Source organism: Hyperolius riggenbachi, chromosome 11 (assembly GCF_040937935.1).
Source record: "Hyperolius riggenbachi isolate aHypRig1 chromosome 11, aHypRig1.pri, whole genome shotgun sequence".
Classification (NCBI taxonomy): domain Eukaryota; kingdom Metazoa; phylum Chordata; class Amphibia; order Anura; family Hyperoliidae; genus Hyperolius; species Hyperolius riggenbachi.
This window is the reverse complement of record NC_090656.1, coordinates 238,455,072-238,478,008: the sequence shown is the minus strand read 5'-3', so window position 1 is coordinate 238,478,008 and position 22,937 is coordinate 238,455,072. Positions and strand designations below refer to the sequence as shown.

At 46.8% G+C, this 22,937-nt stretch overlaps 1 protein-coding gene across 2 annotated transcripts in view; it reads right to left on the bottom strand.

Moving 5' to 3' along the window:
* Positions 1-3,835: 3,835 nt before the first annotated feature.
* Positions 3,836-22,937, bottom strand: part of RAG2 (recombination activating 2) — a 32,368-nt gene continuing 13,266 nt past the window's right edge. The window contains exons 2-3 of one of the 2 annotated variants that reach the window (XM_068260053.1): positions 9,822-11,404; positions 3,836-4,844 (exon numbers count right to left, since the gene is read on the bottom strand). In XM_068260053.1, coding sequence (XP_068116154.1) covers positions 9,840-11,399 — 1,560 coding nt within the window. In that variant the 5' untranslated portion in view covers positions 11,400-11,404 and the 3' untranslated portion in view covers positions 3,836-4,844; positions 9,822-9,839. The remainder of the gene's footprint in view (positions 4,845-9,821; positions 11,405-22,937) is intronic. The other variant, XM_068260054.1, reaches the window with a different exon arrangement.

The following is a 22,937-nucleotide window of genomic DNA, read 5'->3' as shown; positions in this document are numbered from 1 at the left end:
AGCCTCTCAAACTCTCACAACTGCTTGCTGCTGCCTGGTAACTGCTTGATGAGCATACAGTTGAACTGCCTGTGGAAATGAGCCCTACGAGTAGCTACTAAAATGTTACTTTTGGGAGTATAATCCCACTTTTAGCGTCTCTTCGCATCCTGATGCTAGACTGTCTACTACAATAAGAAAATCAGTTTACATCTCTGTATGTAAGTAAACCTAGACAAGGGCTGTCCAACTGGCTGCCCGCGGGGCACACTCACTTGCCCAGACTATTTTTGCCCAGACTATTTTTTGTGTCAGGCCAACTTCTCAGGCAGGCCCACCTTTTGTTTGCGCTTGGCCTAGCAACACCCCCTCCCATCCCCCCCAAGCCAGGACATTGATGCTCCGCCCCCCTCCAGCCAAGAAATCCAGTGCTAGACATACCCCCTGCCCATGAAGTTGGGCAGCGCTGATGTACACATTATAAACTTTATGCCCAGCGCAAGTTTTAAAGGCCTCCATCATCCTAGGCACAATGCAATGTGTAAACTTTTCCTAATAACTGTATTTTTGTTTACACTATTTTTTTTGATATTCATTTGATTTTGGATGGACGTTCTATCTGTGGCATGATGATACATGATGATAGAGGTTGCTGTTACAGATGAAAATGAACAAAATATGAAGACTTTATTTTTTTTATTTATACCTTCCTAAATAAAGTTAAACAAAATGAATTCAACAGTAATAAAACAATCATTTATTTAGCACTTAATGCCCCGTTAAGAAAAAAAAACCCCAAAACTTCTATTAAGCTTAATTATGTATTGATATAGCACTGACATCTTCTGCAGCACTTTACAGAGTACATAGTCATGTCACTGACTGTCCTCAGAGGGGCTCACACTCTAATCCTACCATAGTCATAGTCTAATGTCCTGCCATATTATTATTATGTATTTATATAGCACTGACATCTTCTGCAGCACTTTGCTGAGCACATAGTCATGTCTCTGACTGTCCTCAGAGGAGCCGACAATCTAATTCTACTATAGTCATAGTCTGATGTCCTACCATATTATTTATTTATATAGCACTGACATCTCCTGCAGCACTTTACAGAGTACATAGTCATGCCACTGACTGTCCTCAGAGGAGCCGACAATCTAATTCTACTATAGTCATAGTCTGATGTCCTACCATATTATTATTATGTACTTATATCGCACTGACATCTTCTGCAGTACATTACAGAGTACATAGTCATGCCACTGACTGTCCTCAGAGGAGCTCACACTCTAATCCTACCATAGTCATAGTCTAATGTCCTACCACTGGGCAGCAGGGTGGCGTTGTGGTAACCAACCCCCACAGCAGGTCAACATCTGCAAGGAGTTTGTATGTTTTCCCATTGTCTGTGTGGGTTTCCTCCAGGCACTCTGGTTTCCTCCAACATCCCAAAAACATACAGATAAGTTAATTGACTTTCCCCTAAAATCGGCCCTTATTATTTATATAGCACTGACATCTTCAGCAGCACTTAACAGAGTACATAGTCATGTCACTGACTGTCCTCAGAGGAGCTCACAATCTAATCCTACCACAGTCATAGTCTAATGTCCTACCATATCATTACTATGTATTTACAGTATATAGCACTGACATCTTCTGCAGCGCTGTACATAGTCATGTCACTGACTGTCCTCAGACGAGCTCACAATCAAATCCCACCATATTCATAGTCTAATGTCATATCACATATTATTATGTATTTAGTTATCACTGACTGTTCTCAGAGGAGCTCACAATCTAATTCCTACCATAGTCATAGTCTAATGTCCTACCGTATTACTATTATGTATTTATATAGCACTGACATCTTCTGCAGCACTTTACAGAGTACATAGTCATGTCACTGACTGTCCTCAGAGGAGCTCACAATCTAATCCCTACTAGAGTTGGGCCGAACGGTTCGCCGGCGAACGTGGTTTGCGCGAACTTAGGTGGTTCGCGTGCGGGTACCGCACGCGAACGTTTTGCGGAAGAAGTTCGGTTCGCCCCATAATGCACCTGAGGGTCAACTTTGACCCTCTACATCACAGTCAGCAGGCCCAGTGTAGCCAATTAGGCTACACTAGCCCCTGGAGCCCCACCCCCCTTATATAAGGCAGGCAGCGGCGGCCATTACGGCCACTCGTGTGCCTGCATTAGTGAGAGTAGGGCGAGCTGCTGCAGTCTCTCATATAGGGAAAGATTAGTTAGGCTTAACCTCTTCCTGGCTGCATACCTGTTCTGTTCAGTGAGCCCTCAGCCCACTGCATACCTGTACTGTGATCCTGCCACTGCATACCTGTTCAGTGATCCTGCCACTGCATACCTGTTCTGTGAACCCACCCACCACTGCATACCTGTTCAGTGATCCTGCCACTGCATACTTGTTCTGTGAACCCACCCACCACCACTGCATACCTGTTCAGTGATCTTGCCACTGCATACCTGTTCTGTGAACACACCACTGCATACCTGTTCTGTGAACCCACCACTGCATACCTGTTCTGTGAACCCACCCACCACTGCATACCTGTTCAGTGATCCTGCTGCCACTGCATACCTGTTCTGTGAACCCACCACTGCATACCTGTTCTGTGAACCCACCACTGCATACCTGTTCAGTGAACCCGCCACTGCATACCTGTTCTGTTCAGTGGACCCGCCACTGTATACCTGTTTAGTGAACCCGCCACTGCATACCTGTTCTGTTCAGTGGAGTTTGGTGTGTCAGTGTGAAGCAGTACCTTAATTACACTACCTGATTGATGTATACACATGCAAGATGTTTTAAAGCACTTTAGGCCTGTCATTTAGCATTCAATGTGATTTCTGCCCTTAAAACGCTGCTTTTCGTCAAATCCAGATTTTTCCCGGGGACTTTTGGCGTGTATCCCACTCCGCCATGCCCCCCTCCAGGTGTTAGACCCCTTAAAACATCTTTTCCATCACTTTTGTGGCCAGCATAATTATTTTTTTTTTCAAGGTTCGCATCCCCATTGAAGTCTATTGCGGTTCGCGAACTTTAACGCGAACCGAACCTTCCGCGGAAAAATCGGAGGTTCGGCCCAACTCTAATCCCTACAATGATCATAGTCTGTAGCTGCAAGGTACACATGGAGGTGCTAGTAAAAAAGGGCACACAGGGATAGTGGACAAAAAGGGCGCCGCCATAGACTGCAATGCAAAATATCGTCTATTCGGCGCCCAACAGGAAAAAAGGGCGCCCGAGAAATAGCGGTTGCAGGGATCGTGTTAACAAAAGTTTTACAGAATAAGGTTTATAACAAATATTGTTTACAACTTCGTTTTGAGTTTGTGTTATACTTGTTTTTTCGTTTTTAAATTTCGCTTATTTCAGTTTTTACTTATTAGTTTAATAATTTTACTTACAAAAGTATAACAACTACATTTTCGTTTACACTTCTTCTATTTATTCTATTACAAATATATAAATTATTTTATTTATGTTATTTGTAGAGAAGTATTTTAAGGATTGAATATAGTATTGTTTATATGTGTTTAGGGTGTTTGTGCGGTGGGGATGGTTAGGTTTAGGCATTACCAGGGGGGTCCAGGGGGTCTAGGGATAGGTACAGGGAGGGTTAGGTATAGTCACAGTATAATATACGCAATTAGGGGGTGGTTAGGGTTAGGCACCACCAGGGGGGTGGTTAGGGTTAGGCACCACCAGGGGGTCTTAGGGTTAGGCACCACCAGGAGGGTCTTAGGGTTAGGCACCACCAGGGGGGTCTTAGGGGTTAGGGATAGGTACAGGGAGGGCTCTGTGTGAGAGTAAGGTTAGGTATAGTTACAGCACAATATATGTAATATATACAATTTACTAAATTATATATATTTAAACAAAGAGGGGTCTAGGGGTTAGGGATAGGGAGAGATCTGTGTGAGCCTACAGTTTGGTATAATTACAGTAAAATATCTGTAAAACCTACCATTGCATTGCTATGCTTAATACAAGTGTAAATATCGTTTTTGTTATAGACGATATTTGACGTTTCTTTTCAGAATTCGTTTGTTGTTATAGACGGTATTTTGCCATTTCATTTCCGTTTATTTAACCGATTTAGCACAAAATTTTCGTTTACAACCCCTTAAAAGAGAAATATGGTTTTGAATTAAAACTTAAAATTTCGGCTATACCCCACGCCCTTTTTTCCAGGCGCCCTTTTTTGATACACGCACACATGGAATGGGAGGGGACCGCTGCTGCTGCACACAGACTGATAGCCATGTTGGTCTACAGCGGTAACATCATAAATCTGGCCTGATATAAGTTTTAGCGTTCATGCAGACAGCTTTCGTGGATGGTCATGGAAGATCCGGCATTCGCAGATTGTAATTGCGGCTTCTGGCAGTTGGTTTTCTCTCATCTGATCGCGTGAAGTTGCGGACGCATTCCTATGCATGGTCTTCAACTTAACTGCTGTCCAACCACATGGCAGGCATTTGACGATCTTTTGACAAACACATGCTTGCCGTCGCATAGTGGCCATCTGCAAACGCTTACCAATGTTTACACTTCTGTAGGTGGCTGATTACAATAACTACACAGCTCCTCAACCTCCAGCCCTTATATTATACATTATTTTTCACCCTGAAATTCTATTTTATATCCACAGTTCCTGAGATAAGTAGTAGAGTAGTATACTGTGCTAGCCATTAGTAAAAGCAAAGGTATCATCCTGATTCAAAACTTCCTTTTGCAGTTCCTGAGATAAGATAACTTTGCCAGTGACTTGGCCCAGTCATTACACAGAAAATCTCATCGGTATCTGAGCTCACGTTTTACTTGCGGGATCCTGCAACAAAGAAACGAAAGAGAAATGTCAAACGTGCCAAATAATTTAAAGGACGTCCTAGGTGACAAGTGACATGATGAGATAGACATGTCTACGTACAGTGCCAGGCACACAAATAACTGTACTGTGTTCCTTTCTTTCCTTTTTGTGCCTGAAAGAGTTACAAATGAGGTATGCAAGTGACAGTTTCTGTCTGGGTCAGACTACAGCGTAACCCTCACTAATAAGGGATTACAGCTATAAAACACTTTCCTGGCAGAAAATGGCTTCTGAGGGCAGAAAAGAGATAAAAAGGGACAATAGTTCTTAGATTTTAGCTCTGGCATACTTCAATGAATGTGTCATTAAGCAGAGACAATGAAACAGTAAAAACTTAAAAAGTAGATTTAAATATAAAATAAAACTGTGGCATAGCTAAACAAGTCATTTGTAGGAGGAGGAGGATAGATACAGTTGTGAAGCTCATCTGTTTATTTTCACTTCGGATGTCCTTTAAAGAACAAGCGACACCCATACTAACCTAGAAATAAAAAACACATATATAAGTAGATAAATACTACTTCTACTTACATAACAGATGTATTGTGCTATCCACGTAATGATTCCTGTGAATTTTTTAAAGGAGAAGCAGAAAATGCTATTCTAGGCAGTGGCCATCTTGCTAAGCTAACACTGACATCCAGAGCCGGATTAAGGCTAAATGGGGCCCTAAGCAAAGTAACTGATTTGGGCCCCCCCATCATGTCGTAATAGAATCAGAAGATGCAGCTGCACAGCAATATGTCGCACACACCGGGCAGCCGAGCTACTGGTTGCTATGGGCAACAGCACGCTTTCCTCTGTGGGTGCACAATGCAGGGAATAGCAGCGGCAAAATGCAGAGTGAGAGATGAATGGCTGGGACATTTGCACTCAGGGGCTGGGGCACCCCTGTGAAGAGGGCGCCAGATATCACCGCAGCTGCACTTTCCCCCTGCATCTCCAGCCTGGCAATAGCAGAAAGCTCTGGACACCGCCAAACCGGAAGCCGTTCCCCAGACAGAATTACATAACCACTCCCACCACCGAACAACCAATTTCCTCCCAAACTAGACAGCCACCATGCAGCCTCCATCCCAGTGAATACGATAGTCCAGCAGAGAAGGCAGCCGCAGTGGGGGAGAATGACAGCACCAGATGAATCACATTCACCTATTGCGATCCAAGCAATAGAGGTCCCGTCATCCGGAGCCCATCTGTCTCCTCTAGAGTGCTGCCGCTCTGTTACTACTACTATTACTACTTCCTACTTCATGTCTGATCTGAGAATCAGGAAGTTCAGAGCGAGCGGCTGCACTGTAGAAGAGACAGATGGGTTTCAGATGACGGGATCTCTATCGCTTGGATCATGGATAGGTGAGTGAGCGTTTGCCATCTGCTGCTATCATTCTTGCTGCAGCTGTGGTTCTCTGTGGGAAGGGAGGGAGGAGTGGGCAGCGGCAGAGCGCACAGTAGCAGGAGGGGGACCTAGGAGGAGAGCCTGGCTCTGAAGACAATCAGCAGCGCATGGCATCATTTGACAAGACAAGACAAATAACATTTATATCGCGCTTTTCTCCTGGCGGACTCAAAGCGCCAGAGCTGCAGCCACTAGGACGCGCCCTATAGGCAGTAGCAGTGTTAGAGAGACTTGCCTACGGTCTCCTATTGAATAGGTGCTGGCTTACTGAACAGGCAGAGCTGAGATTCGGACCCTGGTCTCCTGTGTCAGCGGCAGAGCCCTTAAAGGGACTCCAAGCAGTGCCTGTGGATATGCCTTTAAGCATACCCACAACTAATTCATTACATCCTCACACCTACCAGCATGATGTTTGTAATTATATCCCCCTGGGTTCCTTATATTTCATTGCATTGTGCTGAATCGAGCTGCCAACTTTGGAGAAAAGTCGTCCTGTGGCCGTGATTTCGATCGTGAAAATATCAAAAACTAAAAGGCATAGAGCAGCTGTTTACATATCATTGGAAAGAGGAGAAAAAGAGCTTTAAAATGATATGCATCTTTCCATAGTTACTGCACTGCTCAGAGTCCCTTTAACCATTATACCATCCAGCCACCGCTGACTTTGGAGAAAAGTCGTTCTGTGGCCGCGATTTCGATCGCGAAAATATCAAAAACTAAAAGGCATAGAGCAGCTGTTTATATATCATTGGAAAGAGGAGAAAGAGAGCTTTAAAATGATATGAATCTTTCCATAGTTACTGCACTGCTCAGAGTCCCTTTAACCATTATACCATCCAGCCACCGCTGACTTTGGAGAAAAGTCGTCCTGTGGCCGCGATTTCAATCGCGAAAATATCGAAAACTAAAAGGCATAGAGCAGCTGTTTATATATCATTGGAAAGAGGAGAAAGAGAGCTTTAAAATGATATGAATCTTTCCATAGCTACTGCACTGCTCAGAGTCCCTTTAACCATTATACCATCCAGCCACCGCTGACTTTGGAGAAAAGTCGTCCTGTGGCCGCGATTTCAATCGCGAAAATATCGAAAACTAAAAGGCATAGAGCAGCCCTTTAACCATTATACCATCCAGCCACCGCTGACAGGATGGCAAGGGCTGGTTTATGTGCTAATGGGGCCCCTTTGACTCTGAATGGGGCCCCAAGCGACTGCTTTTGTTGCCTGGTCGGTAATCCGGCCCTGCTGACATCATATCCTCCCTGACTCTTGTTCGCCCACCATCCCCCCCCCTTTCTCTTGCTCATTGTGTATACATTAGCTGCCCTCCTCCCATAGTCTTCAGACACTCCCACTGAGGTGGAAACTAGGAACTGGTCTGTCTTTTTTTTCTTTTCTCCTCCAATCGCTAAGTCATATCAGCTTTGCTTGTAAACACAAGTGAGCAGAGGATCATGTTTCAGATAGGCTAGGCAGGGAAATAAATGGAAGAGGAAGAATATATTATAGATAAAAAGAATCCCCAGCATTCAACTGTTTGGCACTGACTACTAAAGGGCCAGTGCTCCTAAAGTATGTGATAACTCCAAACCATAACAGCAGAAACAGTTTTGCTAGTTTGGAATGCAGGATTAGCATCTTTATCACTTAATACACTCAGACCAGTTGCTGCTGAAATTTGATTTTTATTGTGACGATACCGCTTTAAGAGAACAGAATAGAGGTAAGTGAACTTATAACAAGGTGAAATCAACCCCTAAAGGTAGTCATACATCTAGCGATGATGGGCAGATAGGACAAGAGATGGAATCTGATTAGAGAGAGATCTGTCGGCCGCCCTCCCATACACCGCAGGCCGATTCCCGATCAATTTCATTATGAAATCTCTCGGGAATAGGCCACGTCCGCCACCTCGCCGCTGCCCCCCTAGAGTAGTGTATATACATTACCTGTCCTATGTCGCCCACCGCACAGTGCCCATCCTTCTTCTGAGTCTTCCTCTTCTATTTGAACCTCTCAGACTGCTGGCGTTTAGCGACTGTGATGTCACACATGCGCCACGCGCTATACGCTGGCTGTAAGGCGCAAATGGAAAAGTAAGAACCAGAAGACGGATGGGCACTGCGCGGTGGGCGACAGAACAGGTAATGTATAAATGTACACATGGTGGGAATTTAAACACTGGGAGGGGGGGGGCACGTTTTGTCGCTCATCCAGATATCGCTCGCCGATACCATCGTGCACCGATCTACCATGATGCCACAAAAGCTTGCAGCTTGTCTGATCGATACATGTGACCAATTTCAGGCCAAAATTGGTTAAATCCCGATGACCGGGCATGCTCTTGGAGGCACTGATTTTCATCCAATTTGATTATAATTATTTATTCGGATGGTCGATCAGCCACCAAGTCGAGTTACAACTGCTCAAACAATGCAAAAATGTCCAGTAAAATATGCAAAAAAAGTGAAAAAGAATAATCCCCGCTTCTGCTACTTAAAACCACTCGCTGTACCCATATAGCCTTGCTTTGATGAAAATCGCAATCGCTATATAAATCACTAGCAATACGTTTAAGGCCCCTTTTATACTGGGGATTGCAAAACGCTATTAAAATCGCTAGGGTTTTGTGATCCTCGGCATGCTAGCGATTTATATAGAGATTGTGATTTTCATTAGAGCAAGGGTACAGCAAGTGGTTTTAAGTAGTAGAAGTGCTGCAAAATCGCTTTGTACAACAACTGAAAACCGACTTTGTAGCAATCCAATGCTATGCATTGAAGCGCAAATGCTCCAATAATGCTGCAGATACCTCGATTTTTAAATATAGGAGCATGGGGATAGCTCTAGCCCCCACAACCTCAGGGAATGGGGGGGGGGGGGGGGGGCTAATCCAGTCAGATCTGTCAAAAATGTCAGAAACACCTGATCTGCTGCATGCTTGTTCAGGGTCTAGGGCTAAAAGTACTAGAGGCAGGTGATCTGCAGCTTAGCCAGGCAACTGGTATTGTTCAAAAGGAAATCAATATGGCAGCCTCCATATACCTCTCACTACAGTTGTCCTTTAAAGGGAACCCGAGGTGAGAGTGATACGGAGGCTGCCTTATTTATTTCCTTTTAAACAAAACACATTATTGCCTGGCTGTCCTGCTGATCCTCTGCCTCTAATACTTTCACCCATAGCCCCTGAACAAGCATGCAGCAGTTCAGGTACCCTGCGTCAGCTGACTCAGGTTTTACTGGATTAGTCATATGCTTTTTTCAGGGTTTTGGCTCAGACACTACTTATGCCAGAAGATCAACAGGACTGCCAGGCGACTGGCATTGTTAACAAGGAAATAAATATGGCAACCTCCATATCCATCTCACCTCGGGTTCCCTTTAAGTTTTAGTCTGTGCATAGATTTCATTGGAAGAGATGGCAATTGCCGTGACTCTTTTCACTGTATTCATCTCTTTCCCTGAGTTTGATCCCTAAACCAAGTGACAGGGGTACTTAAATTAAAAAAAAACCACAATTTCCAGGCAAGGTCTAATCACCTAGAGACAGTAAAGATTTTAGTCAAACAGTCGCCTGAGGAAAGATTTCTTCACTGTTGACATTCTGCTGATTGATGCTTTTCGACCTACTTTCTTCATCGATGGTTTCAGAACCGGGATCATCTTTTTGGGGGTTTGCAGGCCTCTTTCCAGTTTAATGTGGTCTTGGCAGAAATACTTGACATTGTTCTCAGAGAGGTAGACGAGCATGGTTTCTGAGAGGTCCATACACTTAGCGTGGACCCAATGTCCACCATCACGAGAGCAGAAGATCATGGCTGGCTTGTTGAGTTCCGTGGAGTAAAACGGCACCCAGGTGTTCTCGTCCAGATCACAGCCAACGCAACATGTGATCCAATAACCAGTCTCCGACTCGTCTTCCTCATCATCTTCATTGTAAGTGTCTTCATCAAACACATCATCTCCAACGAAGGTTAATTCTTCAGAGTCTTCAAGCGGCATTGAGTCTTCCTGATCCTCCAGCGATCCTTGGCTGCAGGACCGCATCAGATCCTCCTCTCCACCAAGGTTCAGTTTGTAGAAGAAATAGGAGCTGTCTGAGCTTTGGTTTTTGTTGTCTCCTGGAATCCCAAGAAGCACAGCGCCATTTCCCATATCGGCACCGAACCATGTCTTGCTGTGCCTTATATCTCCAGTCCAGTCAGGTGTTTCCACCTCTTGGATGTCTATGTCCTCCTTACTTATGGAAACTCTGTTACAATTCATCTTCTTCTGGCCGTCAGACTCATATCCACCAACAATGAGGTATTCATCTTGGCTTGTACGAGTTACGATAGCGCTGGAAACGGGCAACTGACTTTGAAGCACCGTGCAAGTTATTGCTGGACTTCCGAGAGGAAGATCAACTTTAAGCTTATAGATATTGGGAGACCGTATGTTGCTTTCAAGGGTATGACCACCCATAATATACACTGTATCATCCTTCGATACCGAAACATGGAAGGAGAGCCCATCTTGAATCTCTTTGAGGGTGTACATGCTTGAACAACCAAACTGGAGATCAATGAGATAGACCGACGGCTGACAATCGAGAACGCTGTTCCATTTTTCTGTAATCCTTTGGTTCAGAGGTATGTAGGACCTACCACCAAACAGCAGTACGGCTGATTTGCCTCTGCTGTGGACAACATTCATCGAATGACCATAGCGTGCTTCCGGTATGTCGCCCACTAAATCTTTCTCCAAACAGCAGAGTGTCGTCTTCTTAGTGGCAGTTGTAGCCATGGACACGATGTAAAACTTTGAAGATAGTTCGTTGTTTGGTGTTTTTCCTCCATGGACAAGACACTGAGGGTCTTCACCGCTTGAGGCTTTGGAGAAGCTAGTGATGGCTGGATGCCTCAGTGGAGGGAGGTAGCAGGAATCATTTGTGAAGGTGGTTGGTCTGAGTTTCAGTTCATTGTTCTTCAGGTCCACCAGGAAGACTCCTGTAGGACACACCCTCTTTGGCCAGCCCTTTTGGCCAAAGAAAAAAACATGGCGGGCAAACGGGAACAAGGAAAATCCTGGTTGGATTAGAGAGGTGTTGCTGGAAGCTACAACTGTTTGAAGGGTCATCACACCTGAAGACAAGAGAAAAGAAAACATGTTGTGTTATCAGAATGCAGTGCTATCCTCAAGAGCATTTTCACAGCATATTCTAATCTTCACATTACTGTTTTATACTGTATATGTACAGCTTTATACAATACAATACAATAACATTTCTATAGCGCTTTTCTCCCATAGGACTCAAAGCGCTTAGGCTCTCTCACTTGTATTGCCCATAACAACCATTAGTGATATAGAGACTGACTAGTGTGTACAGGTATCTGTTTACATCAGAGGTGTGATCGGTAGTGATCAAACATGCTGGGCAATTTTGGTTGACTATTATTGTAGTTCCCTCTGCTAATCCACTCCCCTACTCTCTACCTAGGGCCTAATGGTTGCACAGCAGAGAGCTGAACAGCTCATTTGTACACTGATGTGAAAAACTGTCACCCCAAGTGATCGTCAAATATCATTTTCAGCAACACTAATTCCAGGTATTTTTGTAGCCTTGAGGGACAATGGTGGAGTTCATCAAAAATGTTTTTTTCTCATGGGTGGCACAAGGGGTGCAGAACTGCTCGACAAGCCCACAGTTCATCCTCTCGTCTGATAGAGGTCATATAGGAAGTTTGTAGTAGAGGAAGGTGCACAAGGACACTAGACACAGCTCTCTGGAGTGCTCTAAGCCCTTGCAAGATCCAACATACCTAAAAAATAGAAGAAAAAGGCTGGGCACCTCCAGTAAAAAAATGCCACTTTATTGAGAATCACTTAAAACATCAAACAGTACAATGACATCAGACCGCTGGGGGAGAGAGTGACAAAGCAAGTAGGAGGTCGACAGCTGTTTCACACTCTCATAAGGAGTACTTCATCAGGACACTGAGCCCCCCAAAATCTACTCCTTGAATAGTGTACTTACTTACAGTGTTTTGCAAAAGTATTTGGCCCCCTTGAAGTTTTCCACATTTTGTCACATTACTGCCACAAACATGAATACATTTTATTGGAATTCCACTATACCAATACAAAGTGGTGTACATGTGAGAAGTGGAACGAAAATCATACATGATTCCAAACATTTTTCACAAATCAATAACTGCAAAGTGGAGGGTGCGTAATTATTCAGCCCCCTTTGGTCTGAGTGCAGTCAGTTGCCCATAGACATTGCCTGATGAGTGCTAATGACTAAATAGTTGCACCTGTGTGTAATCTAATGTCTGTACAAATACAGCTGCTCTGTGACGGCCTCAGAGGTTGTCTAAGAGAATATTGGGAGCAACAACACCATGAAGTCCAAAGAAGACACCAGACAGGTCAGGGATAACGTTATTGAGAAATTTAAAGCAGGCTTAGGCTACAAAAAGATTTCCAAAGCCTTGAACATCCCACAGAGCACTGTTAAAGCGATCATTCAGAAATGGAAGGAGTATGGCACAACTGTAAACCTACCAAGACAAGGCCGTCCACCTAAACTCACAGGCCGAACAAGGAGAGCACTGATCAGAAATGCAGTCAAGAGGCCCATGGTGACTCTGGACGAGCTGTAGAGATTTACAGCTCAGGTGGGGGAATCTGTCCATAGGACAACTATTAGTCGTGCACTGCACAAAGTTGGCCTTTATGGAAGAGTGACAATAAGAATGCCATTGTTAACAGGAAAGCATAAGAAGTCCTGTTTGCAGTTTGCCACAAGCCATGTGGGGGACACAGCAACCATGTGGAAGAAGGAGCTCTGGTCAGATGAGTCCAAAATGGAACTTTTTGGCCAAAATGCAAAACGCTATGTGTGGCGGAAAACTAACACTGCCCATCACTCTGAACACACCATCCCCACTGTCAAATATGGTGGTGGCAGTATCATGCTCTGGGGGTGCTTCTCTTCAGCAGGGACAGTGAATCTGGTCAGAGTTGAGACAAAGTATTGACTCAGGGGGCTGAATAATTACGCACACCCCACTTTGCAGTTATTTTTATTTTTTTAAATGTTTGGAATCATGTATGATTTTCGTTCCACTTCTCACGTTTACACCACTTTGTATTGGTCTTTCACGTGGAATTCCATTAAAATTGATTGATGTTTGTGGCAGTAATGTGACAAAATGTGGAAAACTTCAAGGGGGCCGAATACTTCTGCAAACCACTGTATTCCACACATATAGGAAGGCAGGATGGCACCGCAGCGCATCCAGGACCTCCGAGTCGTCACTTCCTGGATGCAGGAGCGTTCCAAAAGCCGGAAACCGTAGGAAAAGCTGTAGCCGCGTCACTATTTCCCACCCACTCTAAGGACAGGATCATCCACCCTTATAATTAGCCCAGCCAATCACAGCCCAGAGTGCAAAAGCCACAAGACAAAAAACGCCCCCATGCCCGCGATTGCAGCGCCCATAGCAACCACCCACCAATACAGGATGCCCGAGAGTAAGAATCAGCACATTATACAAATCTAAAAAAGAGGGTTTCCAATCACAATTCCTAAATAAAAATTCCACACATGTCAGGCAACCCGAAAGGAGTGAAGAGAGGGGGAGGGAATTAGAAAAATAACTATCTAACAGAGTGACAAGCTGAAGCCAAATACATCATAACCTACAAAAATACCGAAAAGTCATTGTGTTCATTGAGACCCCAAGGTCCCACTGCCTCATATAGGATTACAGGCACACAGCGTTTGTGCAGGGATTTTCCGTTTCAAGGGTTTTTATTGAGGAAAAATCAAGATACAGTAAAAATACAAAAAACAATAGAACCCCACTTGTGGGGATAGGCCATATAACACATAATTGCATATCAAATAACAGTGGTCATTAATAGCACAGTGACAAAAACGTAGATACATATATATACTTATACAGGCCTACATAAGGATATAAGCCCATCTAAAAGCATTAACATGTTCTCATAACCTCTGTCCTATTCAAAGTCAATACAAGGAGGGTGGAGGGATAGGCCAGGAGAGAATAGGGAGAGGGGGATAGGTAAGGGTAGGTGGATGGGTAAAGGGCTTAGCCATGGGTGGAATTACCACTTCATGCCAATGGCACCGACCAGGGGGAAGAATAGGAAAAAGGGGAGGAGAGGGGTGGGGGGAAGGAGGGAAGGAATGAGTTGGTGAGAACCAGAGCAGGGACAAGGTCCTCTAGCACCCAAGGCTAGGACACCAAAGTGCGCTGCTCCATCCCTCCCTCCCCAGCTGTCACACACTGATTGCTATTAGACTAAGAGGAGCCACAGGGCCCACAACCTCCCCAACACCTTAATATCTAGTTATCTGGCTTGCAGTCACTGCTATGTATGCCCTTTTCTTATTTCTTTCTGCTTCAAACACAATTAGGATTGACAGCTGAATGAATTGTGCGCCCCCTCCTACACTGCGCCCTGAGGTTGGAGCCTCTCCAGCCTATGCCTCGGCCCGGCCCTGGTGAGAACTATCTATCTTAAAAATGAGATTCATCATCTGCGATATGTGCAGTGATTTTCCAAAGTATATTTTTTGCGCATTTTTCTTTAGCTGCATTTTTGATTGCTGAGTAAATCTATGAAAATCGAATGAAATCTATTAAAAATCAATAAAACTGCCGCTGTATGACGACTGCCCCAAAATGTGTCACCCCTGCTAATGCTGCTCTCCCCAGGGGGCCGGGGGCCCCATGCAGTGTTTTAGCGATGCGCTCGTCACGGCTAGCACACTCTTTCCTCTGTTCTGCCCTCATCTCTCCGTGATCACTACAGGCACCAGGAGATGCCAGCAGCACAGAGGAAGGAGAGAGGTGGCTGGAGAGGTGACTGAGAGCGCTCTGTATGGGGCAGCAGTGTGGAAACGTCAGTACCTCTGCGACCCCCTGCATAACCCTGCCGCACCCAGGGCCGGTTCTCTCATGAAGCAAGGTGAAACATTTGCATCAGGCGAAGAGATTACAGGGGTAGCATGTTTTTACTGTGTGTTTATACTTACAGCATGTAGTCAGAGTAGGAGGAGAAGAGAGAGGAGAGCGAGTTGAAGAGGTTATCATTGTGGAAAAGCAGTTTGTTGTGCTGTGTGAGGAGTCTGACAGTGAGTGAAGTGGAGGCAGGAGAGCATCATTGGGGAAAAGCAGGTTGTTGTGCTGTGTGAGGAGTCTGACAGTGAGTGAGGAGGGGGGAGGCAGGAGAGCATCATTGGGGAAAAGCAGCTCGTTGTGCTGTGTGAGGAGTCTGACCGTGAGTGAGGAGAGGGGGAGGCAGGAGAGCAGCATTGGGGAAAGCAGCTTGTTGTGCTGTGTGAGGAGTCTGACAGTGAGTGAGGAGGGGGGAGGCAGGAGAGCATCATTGGGGAAAAGCAGCTCGTTGTGCTGTGTGAGGAGTCTGACAGTGAGTGAGAAGAGGGGAAGCAGGAGAGCAGAAGTGTTTCATGTGACTTGCACAGCAGAAGGGAGGAGGTGGCGCTGCTGTCCTGACTGAGGAGGAATGGACTGGCTGAGGGTGAGAAGTTTGTTTGTCACAGGCTCACAGCCAGTCAGTGTGCTATTGTGTTGAGCTGCAGCATGTCATGTGAGAACATTAAATGAAGCAAAGTAAATTGTTTCTTGCTGTGCGATCCTTCCAAATTGTGTGTGTTTGTTTTGTTTTTTGTTTTTGGGGGGGCACATCCACAGAAGTTTGCCTCAGGCAGCGAAAAGTCTAGAACTGCCCCTGGCCACGATTGACTATTGAAAAAAAATCCTGTTTGATCGGTAATGTTGGGTCAAAAATAGGATCGGATGGCATGTAGAAGCAACAATATTTGTCAGATTCAACCACAATCTGTCGGGGAACATCTCACAGTGTATGGGCACCTTAAGGTGACCATCCATCTTGTGATTTGGGGGCCGATTGACCAGCCAATTCGATAGTTTTTAATCAAACTGGATGAAAATGTGTACCCCCAAGAGCATGGGCAATCATCGATGCGATGTATTGATCTGGCATGCTGCAAGATGTCGGACCGTTGTGGTCGATCGGGTGGATGGCGACAGCGGCGTGTAACATTGTGACGTCACACACGTGCCTACATATACGCCGGGAACCATTTGGGGCATGTGTATGCAGATTACGGGCGGAGCCGGGGCCAGCGGCAGACACGGACAGGAAAAGTATACTGCACCGGGCACTTTTTGGGCATTTTACATTGGGGGGAGCATAGTCGGGCCAGCGAGGCGGCATAAGCAGCGTCTCCTGATCGGTTTCAGCATGAAATCAATTGGGAATTGGCCTGCGGACGGTGTATGGGCAGCTCACAGATCTCTCTCCGATCAGAGAGAGATCTGTCTCTTGGGGGATCTGCCCATCATCGCTGGATGTATGGGCTACCTTTGAGACCGCTTGCAGTTAATTAACATAATCTGTGTCATCTCTGTCCTCTGTGGTCACTCTGAATTCATACCTCCCAACTTTTTGAGATGAGAGACAGGGACTGTGGAGATATATTGAGGTGCTGATGATATTAAGGATAACAGGAACATATTTCCTTCATTTTTTGACTGTAACATATGGGATTGTCTGTTAGCCAGTCTTCCTGGAATTCCGTATAAAGTGTAAATTACCTATCATTGTCTGCTTCTAATGAGGAAACCCTTAATTAGACAGTTGCTGTGAAGCCTATACAGGTGGTCAGACCATGTTGTCTGAATAATGCCTCAGATGTGTATTGGGCTTGGGAGTAATTGGTCACCTGGCCAGAGTAAACTGAAGTCTGTCTAATGTAATTCTGTATGTAGATGTCCATTACCTCTGCCCCATTGTCCAGCAGGGGAAACTGTGTCTACTGCTAATTACCTGCCAATTGAGGAAGAATAGGCTGGTCGGCATGGCTTTTGAGTCTGGTGTCAGCCATTGGGACAAGGCAAGCCTGCTAGAGTCTTGGGGGCAGGGGGAAGCTGACACCTGAATGTTTGAAATGTATTTGACAGCCTACTGGAAATTATTGAAGAGGTGAAGTCCTTTTGATACCATTTTCTACCTGTGGAAATTGAATTATTGGTGGAGTTGAAAAGCCTCATTTAACAATCTCTTGATGTAAAGACATTGTAACCTGGGGAAATTGGGCTAAGGAAGTCTTTTGTTGGGTGTGTGGACTATAGTGGATGTTGGATCTCTGGAAATCCAATTATGACTGAGGATGTAATTAAATCCAGCTTCCCCCCTGTCCACACAGGCTTACAGCCTCGAGGCGAATATTTCATTATAAAAACCAGGGGACAGCTACCTCAAATCAGTTCTCTTCTGACGGTAGTGGCAGCCGGTCTCCTGGCCCAAGCTAGTGAACTCCTGGTCTAGCCAGACTGTGTCCGTCCACACCAAAGTCCACGATTCTTCTATCGGGATCCCTTTATGTTGGTAAGCAAAATCGCTTTGTGTGTTATCTTTGTAACTTTATCTTGTAACTATTTTTACTTTGTTTTTTGTAATTTTTCTGTATATATTAAGTTCTGCACTGTTCTATGTTTTTCTGGAAGATTAAATTATTATTTAATAAGCTTGACTTCTGCCGTACTAAACTAACACTCATAGCCTAGAAGAGACTGAAGTGTAACCGTGTATAAGTTTCATGCCTAATTGTACGCTTGAGCAACACTACCGTATGAAATTGTAATTGCATTGTGTGTGGGGGCGTTTGTCATACGTTGGCCTAAGCGCGCAGCTGACCCAACGTACGAACAACGCCAGTGCGAGTAGCGACAGCAGAGTGGCTAACAGTATCGTTCGGAACGACTGTTAGTGGGTCTTTGCTTCACGACAGTGTAAGATTGCAACTGTGTGTGTGTGTGGGTGCGTGGCGTTCCCGTATTTGGCCTAAGCGCAAAGCTGACCCAGATACGAAAACGCGGAGTGCGCACTGAGGACTCTGACATAGACACTTTCCTACAGGGGTTTGAAAGGACTTGTCGGCAGTATGGGGTGCCCCGTGAGCAGTGGGCAAGATACCTCACACCAGGGCTGAGAGGCAAGGCCCTGGAGGCGTTTGTGAGTCTCCCCCAGGAGGAAGAAACAGACTTTGAGGCGATTAAGAAAGCCATCATTGCGCGATACCACCTCACGCCAGAGGTGTATCGAAAACGTTTCAGGACAGTGCAGCGAGGTCCTAATGACAGTTACCTGGATCATGCATGCAACCTGCGCACTGCCTTCCAGCAGTGGGTAAAAGGACTGGCGGTTGAGACCTTTGATGCCCTGCAGGAACTGATAATAAAAGACCAGTTCCTCCACACTTGTCCTGTTGAGGTCCGGCAGTTTGTACGGGACCGAGAGCCAAAGACCGTGGATGAGGCCGCGAAAGTTGCTGATGCCTACACGTCCAATCGAGCATCTGATTTTCGGAGGACTACGGCGCCCAGCTGGAAGGGAGAAAAGCCTGCGAGACCTTCTCCTCTGAGCACCCAGCGAAGTCAAGTCCCGCAGCCGCCTGGAGGTAGAACAGCCACCGTTGACACTCGGAGATGTTTTGCCTGTAACAAACCGGGTCACATCAGTGCTACGTGCCCAGAAAAGAAGAAGGAAGCCCCAAACTCTGGCGGGGCCCGGAATGCGTTGTGTGCCACCCGGAATGCAGGTAGCTATGCAGAGAATCTGCAACCTGTCACGGTTGGTGATACAGTTACCACCGGTCTAAGAGACACTGGAGCAGAGGTGACTCTAGTGCACCCCCAGCTTGTGAACCCTGAGGAGTACATTCCTGGCAAGACTATGGCTGTCAAAGGAGTTGGGGGCGTCACCCCTGCCATACCCACCGCCTTGGTCCACCTGGATTGGGGGGCCGGCAGCGGAATGAAAGAAGTGGGGGTAACGGATGCCATCCCCACGAACGTTTTGTTGGGTACTGACCTGGGACGGTTAGTGGCCCGGTATGAGCCTACTCCAAACCCCGTGGAGCCTGCATCCCCCGCAGAAGTTCAGGACTCTTGCAAGGTACTGTGTGATAATGCTGTGCAAGCGGGGAGTGCTGGTGAGGCCCCAGGGGCTACGGACTGTGTACTAGGAGCCAGCCCTAGTGAGTCTCCAGTGCCCAGGCCTGGAGGAGGACACGTTGTTACCATGAATGCAGATAATGTTGATGTAATATGTGATGTGTTGCATGATGACATGTGTACAGTGAATGCTCCGTCAGCTGCAGTGGTGACCCGCAGTGCTCACCGGGCTGCAGCAGACGAATTGTCCACTGAAGGGGCTGATGTCACTGGGTCGGGCTCTTCCACTTCAGAGCTTGGCTCTGAGGACCCAGAGGCCTCTCAGTTTGCCACCTCCCTGGTGCCTGTGGCCGACAGCGCTGAGTTCTCCGAGGCTGTGCGACTTGATAGCAGCCTGGAAGAGCTCAGGAGTCTGGCGGACAGGGCACCGGTGGAGGGCGACAAAGTGAGGGTGTACTGGGAACACGGCAGACTGTACAGAGAGGTTATTCCCTCTGAGCCGTCTGAAGTGGAGGAGGCCGACCGGCAGTTGATTGTTCCTCACAGGTACAGGGAGCAGCTATTGAGAATAGCACATGAGGTGCCCCTGGCTGGTCACTTGGGGATCCGCAAGACCAAATCCCGGCTTGCCCACAATTTTTATTGGCCCCACATGGGGACAGATGTTGCTGATTTTTGCCGGTCTTGTGTCGCCTGTCAGCGGGTCGGCACAGCAGGTGACACCGACAAAGCCCCACTAAGGCCCTTACCCATCATAGAGGAGCCCTTCCAAAGGGTTGCTGTTGACATAATTGGGCCTCTAGCGATACCCAGCAGCACAGGGAAACGTTTCATTCTTACGGTGGTCGATTATGCCACTCGCTACCCTGAAGCTGTAGCCCTGAGCTCCATACGGGCAGACAAGGTTGCGGACGCATTGGTGCGCATTTTCTCACGGGTCGGTTTTCCCCGTGAAATGCTCACCGATCACGGCCCGCAATTCATGTCGCGCCTAATGGAATGCCTCTGTAAACAAATGCAGGTAGAACACATCATGGCCAGCCCTTACCACCCCCAGACAAATGGGTTATGTGAGCGGTTCAATGGTACTCTGAAACAGATGCTAAGGGTGTTTGTTGAATCGCAAGGGAGAGACTGGGAGCGATACCTGCCCCACTTACTGTTTGCTTATCGTGAGGTGCCCCAGGCATCCACCGGGTTCTCGCCCTTTGAGTTATTATATGGGAGGAGGGTACGCGGACCCCTCGATCTCATTCGAGAGGTCTGGGAGGGGCAGGATATGGGCCACGGGGTCTCCATAGTGGAATACGTTCTGAAGTTCCGGGAAAAGATGGACACCCTGGTGGGGTTAGTGCGAGAGAATCTGACTCAAGCCCAGGCCACCCAGAAGCAGTGGTATGACCACGGGGCTAGGGAGAGAGTTTATGAGGTAGGTCGCAAGGTATGGGTCCTAAACCCGATGCGACAGAATAAGCTGCAGGCCGCTTGGGATGGGCCCTATACCATACATAGGAAGATTAGTGATGTGACCTATGTGGTCGCGCTGGATGACCGAGGTAAGCAGCTGAAAACATACCATGTAAATATGTTAAAGGAACATCATGCTAGAACCGCTTGCGCTCTCCCTGTCTGCAGTTTGCTACCGGACGGTGAAGCAGAGGCCCTGGTTGACATCCTGGCATCCACCCAGGAAACCGACTCTGTTACCGAGGTGCAGATCAATCCGGAGTTGACAGCAGAGCAGCAGGCTGGGCTATCTGATGTGCTGATCCTTTACCGTGGTACCTTTACAGCCCGCCCTGGTCTGACCAGCCTGGCTGTACACCATGTTGACACCGGAAATAACAAGCCGGTTAGACAGTCAGCCTATAGAGTCTCCCCTGAGGTTCAGGCCCACATCAGCAAGGAGATTGAGGAAATGCTGTCACTAGGGGTGATCCAACGGTCGCACAGCGCATGGGCATCACCTGTAGTGCTAGTACCCAAACGGGACCAGACCACTCGGTTCTGTGTAGATTATCGAAAACTAAATTTGATAACTGCATCAGATGCTTACCCAATGCCGAGGGTCGACGAATTGTTAGATAAGCTAGCTGGCGCGCAATATCTAACAATCGTGGATTTGAGTCGGGGATACTGGCAGGTCCCTCTAACAGCTGAGGCACGGGAGAGGTCTGCCTTTATCACCCCCTCAGGTCTGTTTGAGTTTAATGTGATGCCTTTTGGGATGAAAAACGCCCCAGCCACCTTCCAAAGGGTTGTAAATGGTCTCCTGGAAGGTTTGGAACACTGCGCTGTCGCCTACCTAGATGACATCGCCGTGTTTAGCGCCAACTGGAACGACCACTTAGCGCAGCTGTCACAGGTTTTGGGGCGCATCACTGCAGCAGGACTAACAGTCAAGCCTAGCAAGTGTCAGATAGGCATGAAACAGGTACAGTACCTGGGACATGTGGTGGGGGGGGGGAGAGCTTCGTCCAGATACTGGGAAGGTAGATGCCATTGTGTCCTGGCCCACCCCCCACACGAAGAAGCAGATTCAGTCCTTCTTAGGGACTGCGGGGTACTATAGAAAGTTTGTCCCCAGCTACAGTGCCCTCGCCAAGCCCTTGACAGACCTCACAAAAAAGAAGCTGCCCAAGCAGATTCTCTGGACACCAGAATGTGAACAGTCATTCACAGCTCTGAAGAGGGCCCTAGCCAGCCCTCCCGTGTTGCAAGCGCCAGACTTCAGCCGACGGTTTGTAGTCCAGACGGACGCCTCAGCCTTTGGCCTAGGTGCTGTATTAAGCCAGGTAAACCAAACTGGGGAAGAACATCCGATTCTGTACTTAAGTCGGAAGCTGCTACCCCGGGAGGTAGCTTACGCCACCATAGAGAAGGAGTGCTTGGCAATTGTATGGGCCCTACAAAAGCTGCAGCACTATCTCTACGGTCGTGTATTCACCGTCGTAACCGACCACAACCCTCTTAGTTGGTTACATCGGGTTTCTGGGGACAATGGAAAACTGCTGAGATGGAGCTTAGTTCTCCAACAATATAGCTTCACCATTCAACATAGGAAGGGGAGCAATCATGGGAATGCTGATGGGCTGTCCCGTCAAGCAGAACCAACAGTGTAGGTGCAGGCAGGATGATCTGGGAAGATCATCTGCCTTGCACCAAGTTAACGGCGGAGGTGTGGAGATATATTGAGGTGCTGATGATATTAAGGATAACAGGAACATATTTCCTTCATTTTTTGACTGTAACATATGGGATTGTCTGTTAGCCAGTCTTCCTGGAATTCCGTATAAAGTGTAAATTACCTATCATTGTCTGCTTCTAATGAGGAAACCCTTAATTAGACAGTTGCTGTGAAGCCTATACAGGTGGTCAGACCATGTTGTCTGAATAATGCCTCAGATGTGTATTGGGCTTGGGAGTAATTGGTCACCTGGCCAGAGTAAACTGAAGTCTGTCTAATGTAATTCTGTATGTAGATGTCCATTACCTCTGCCCCATTGTCCAGCAGGGGAAACTGTGTCTACTGCTAATTACCTGCCAATTGAGGAAGAATAGGCTGGTCGGCATGGCTTTTGAGTCTGGTGTCAGCCATTGGGACAAGGCAAGCCTGCTAGAGTCTTGGGGGCAGGGG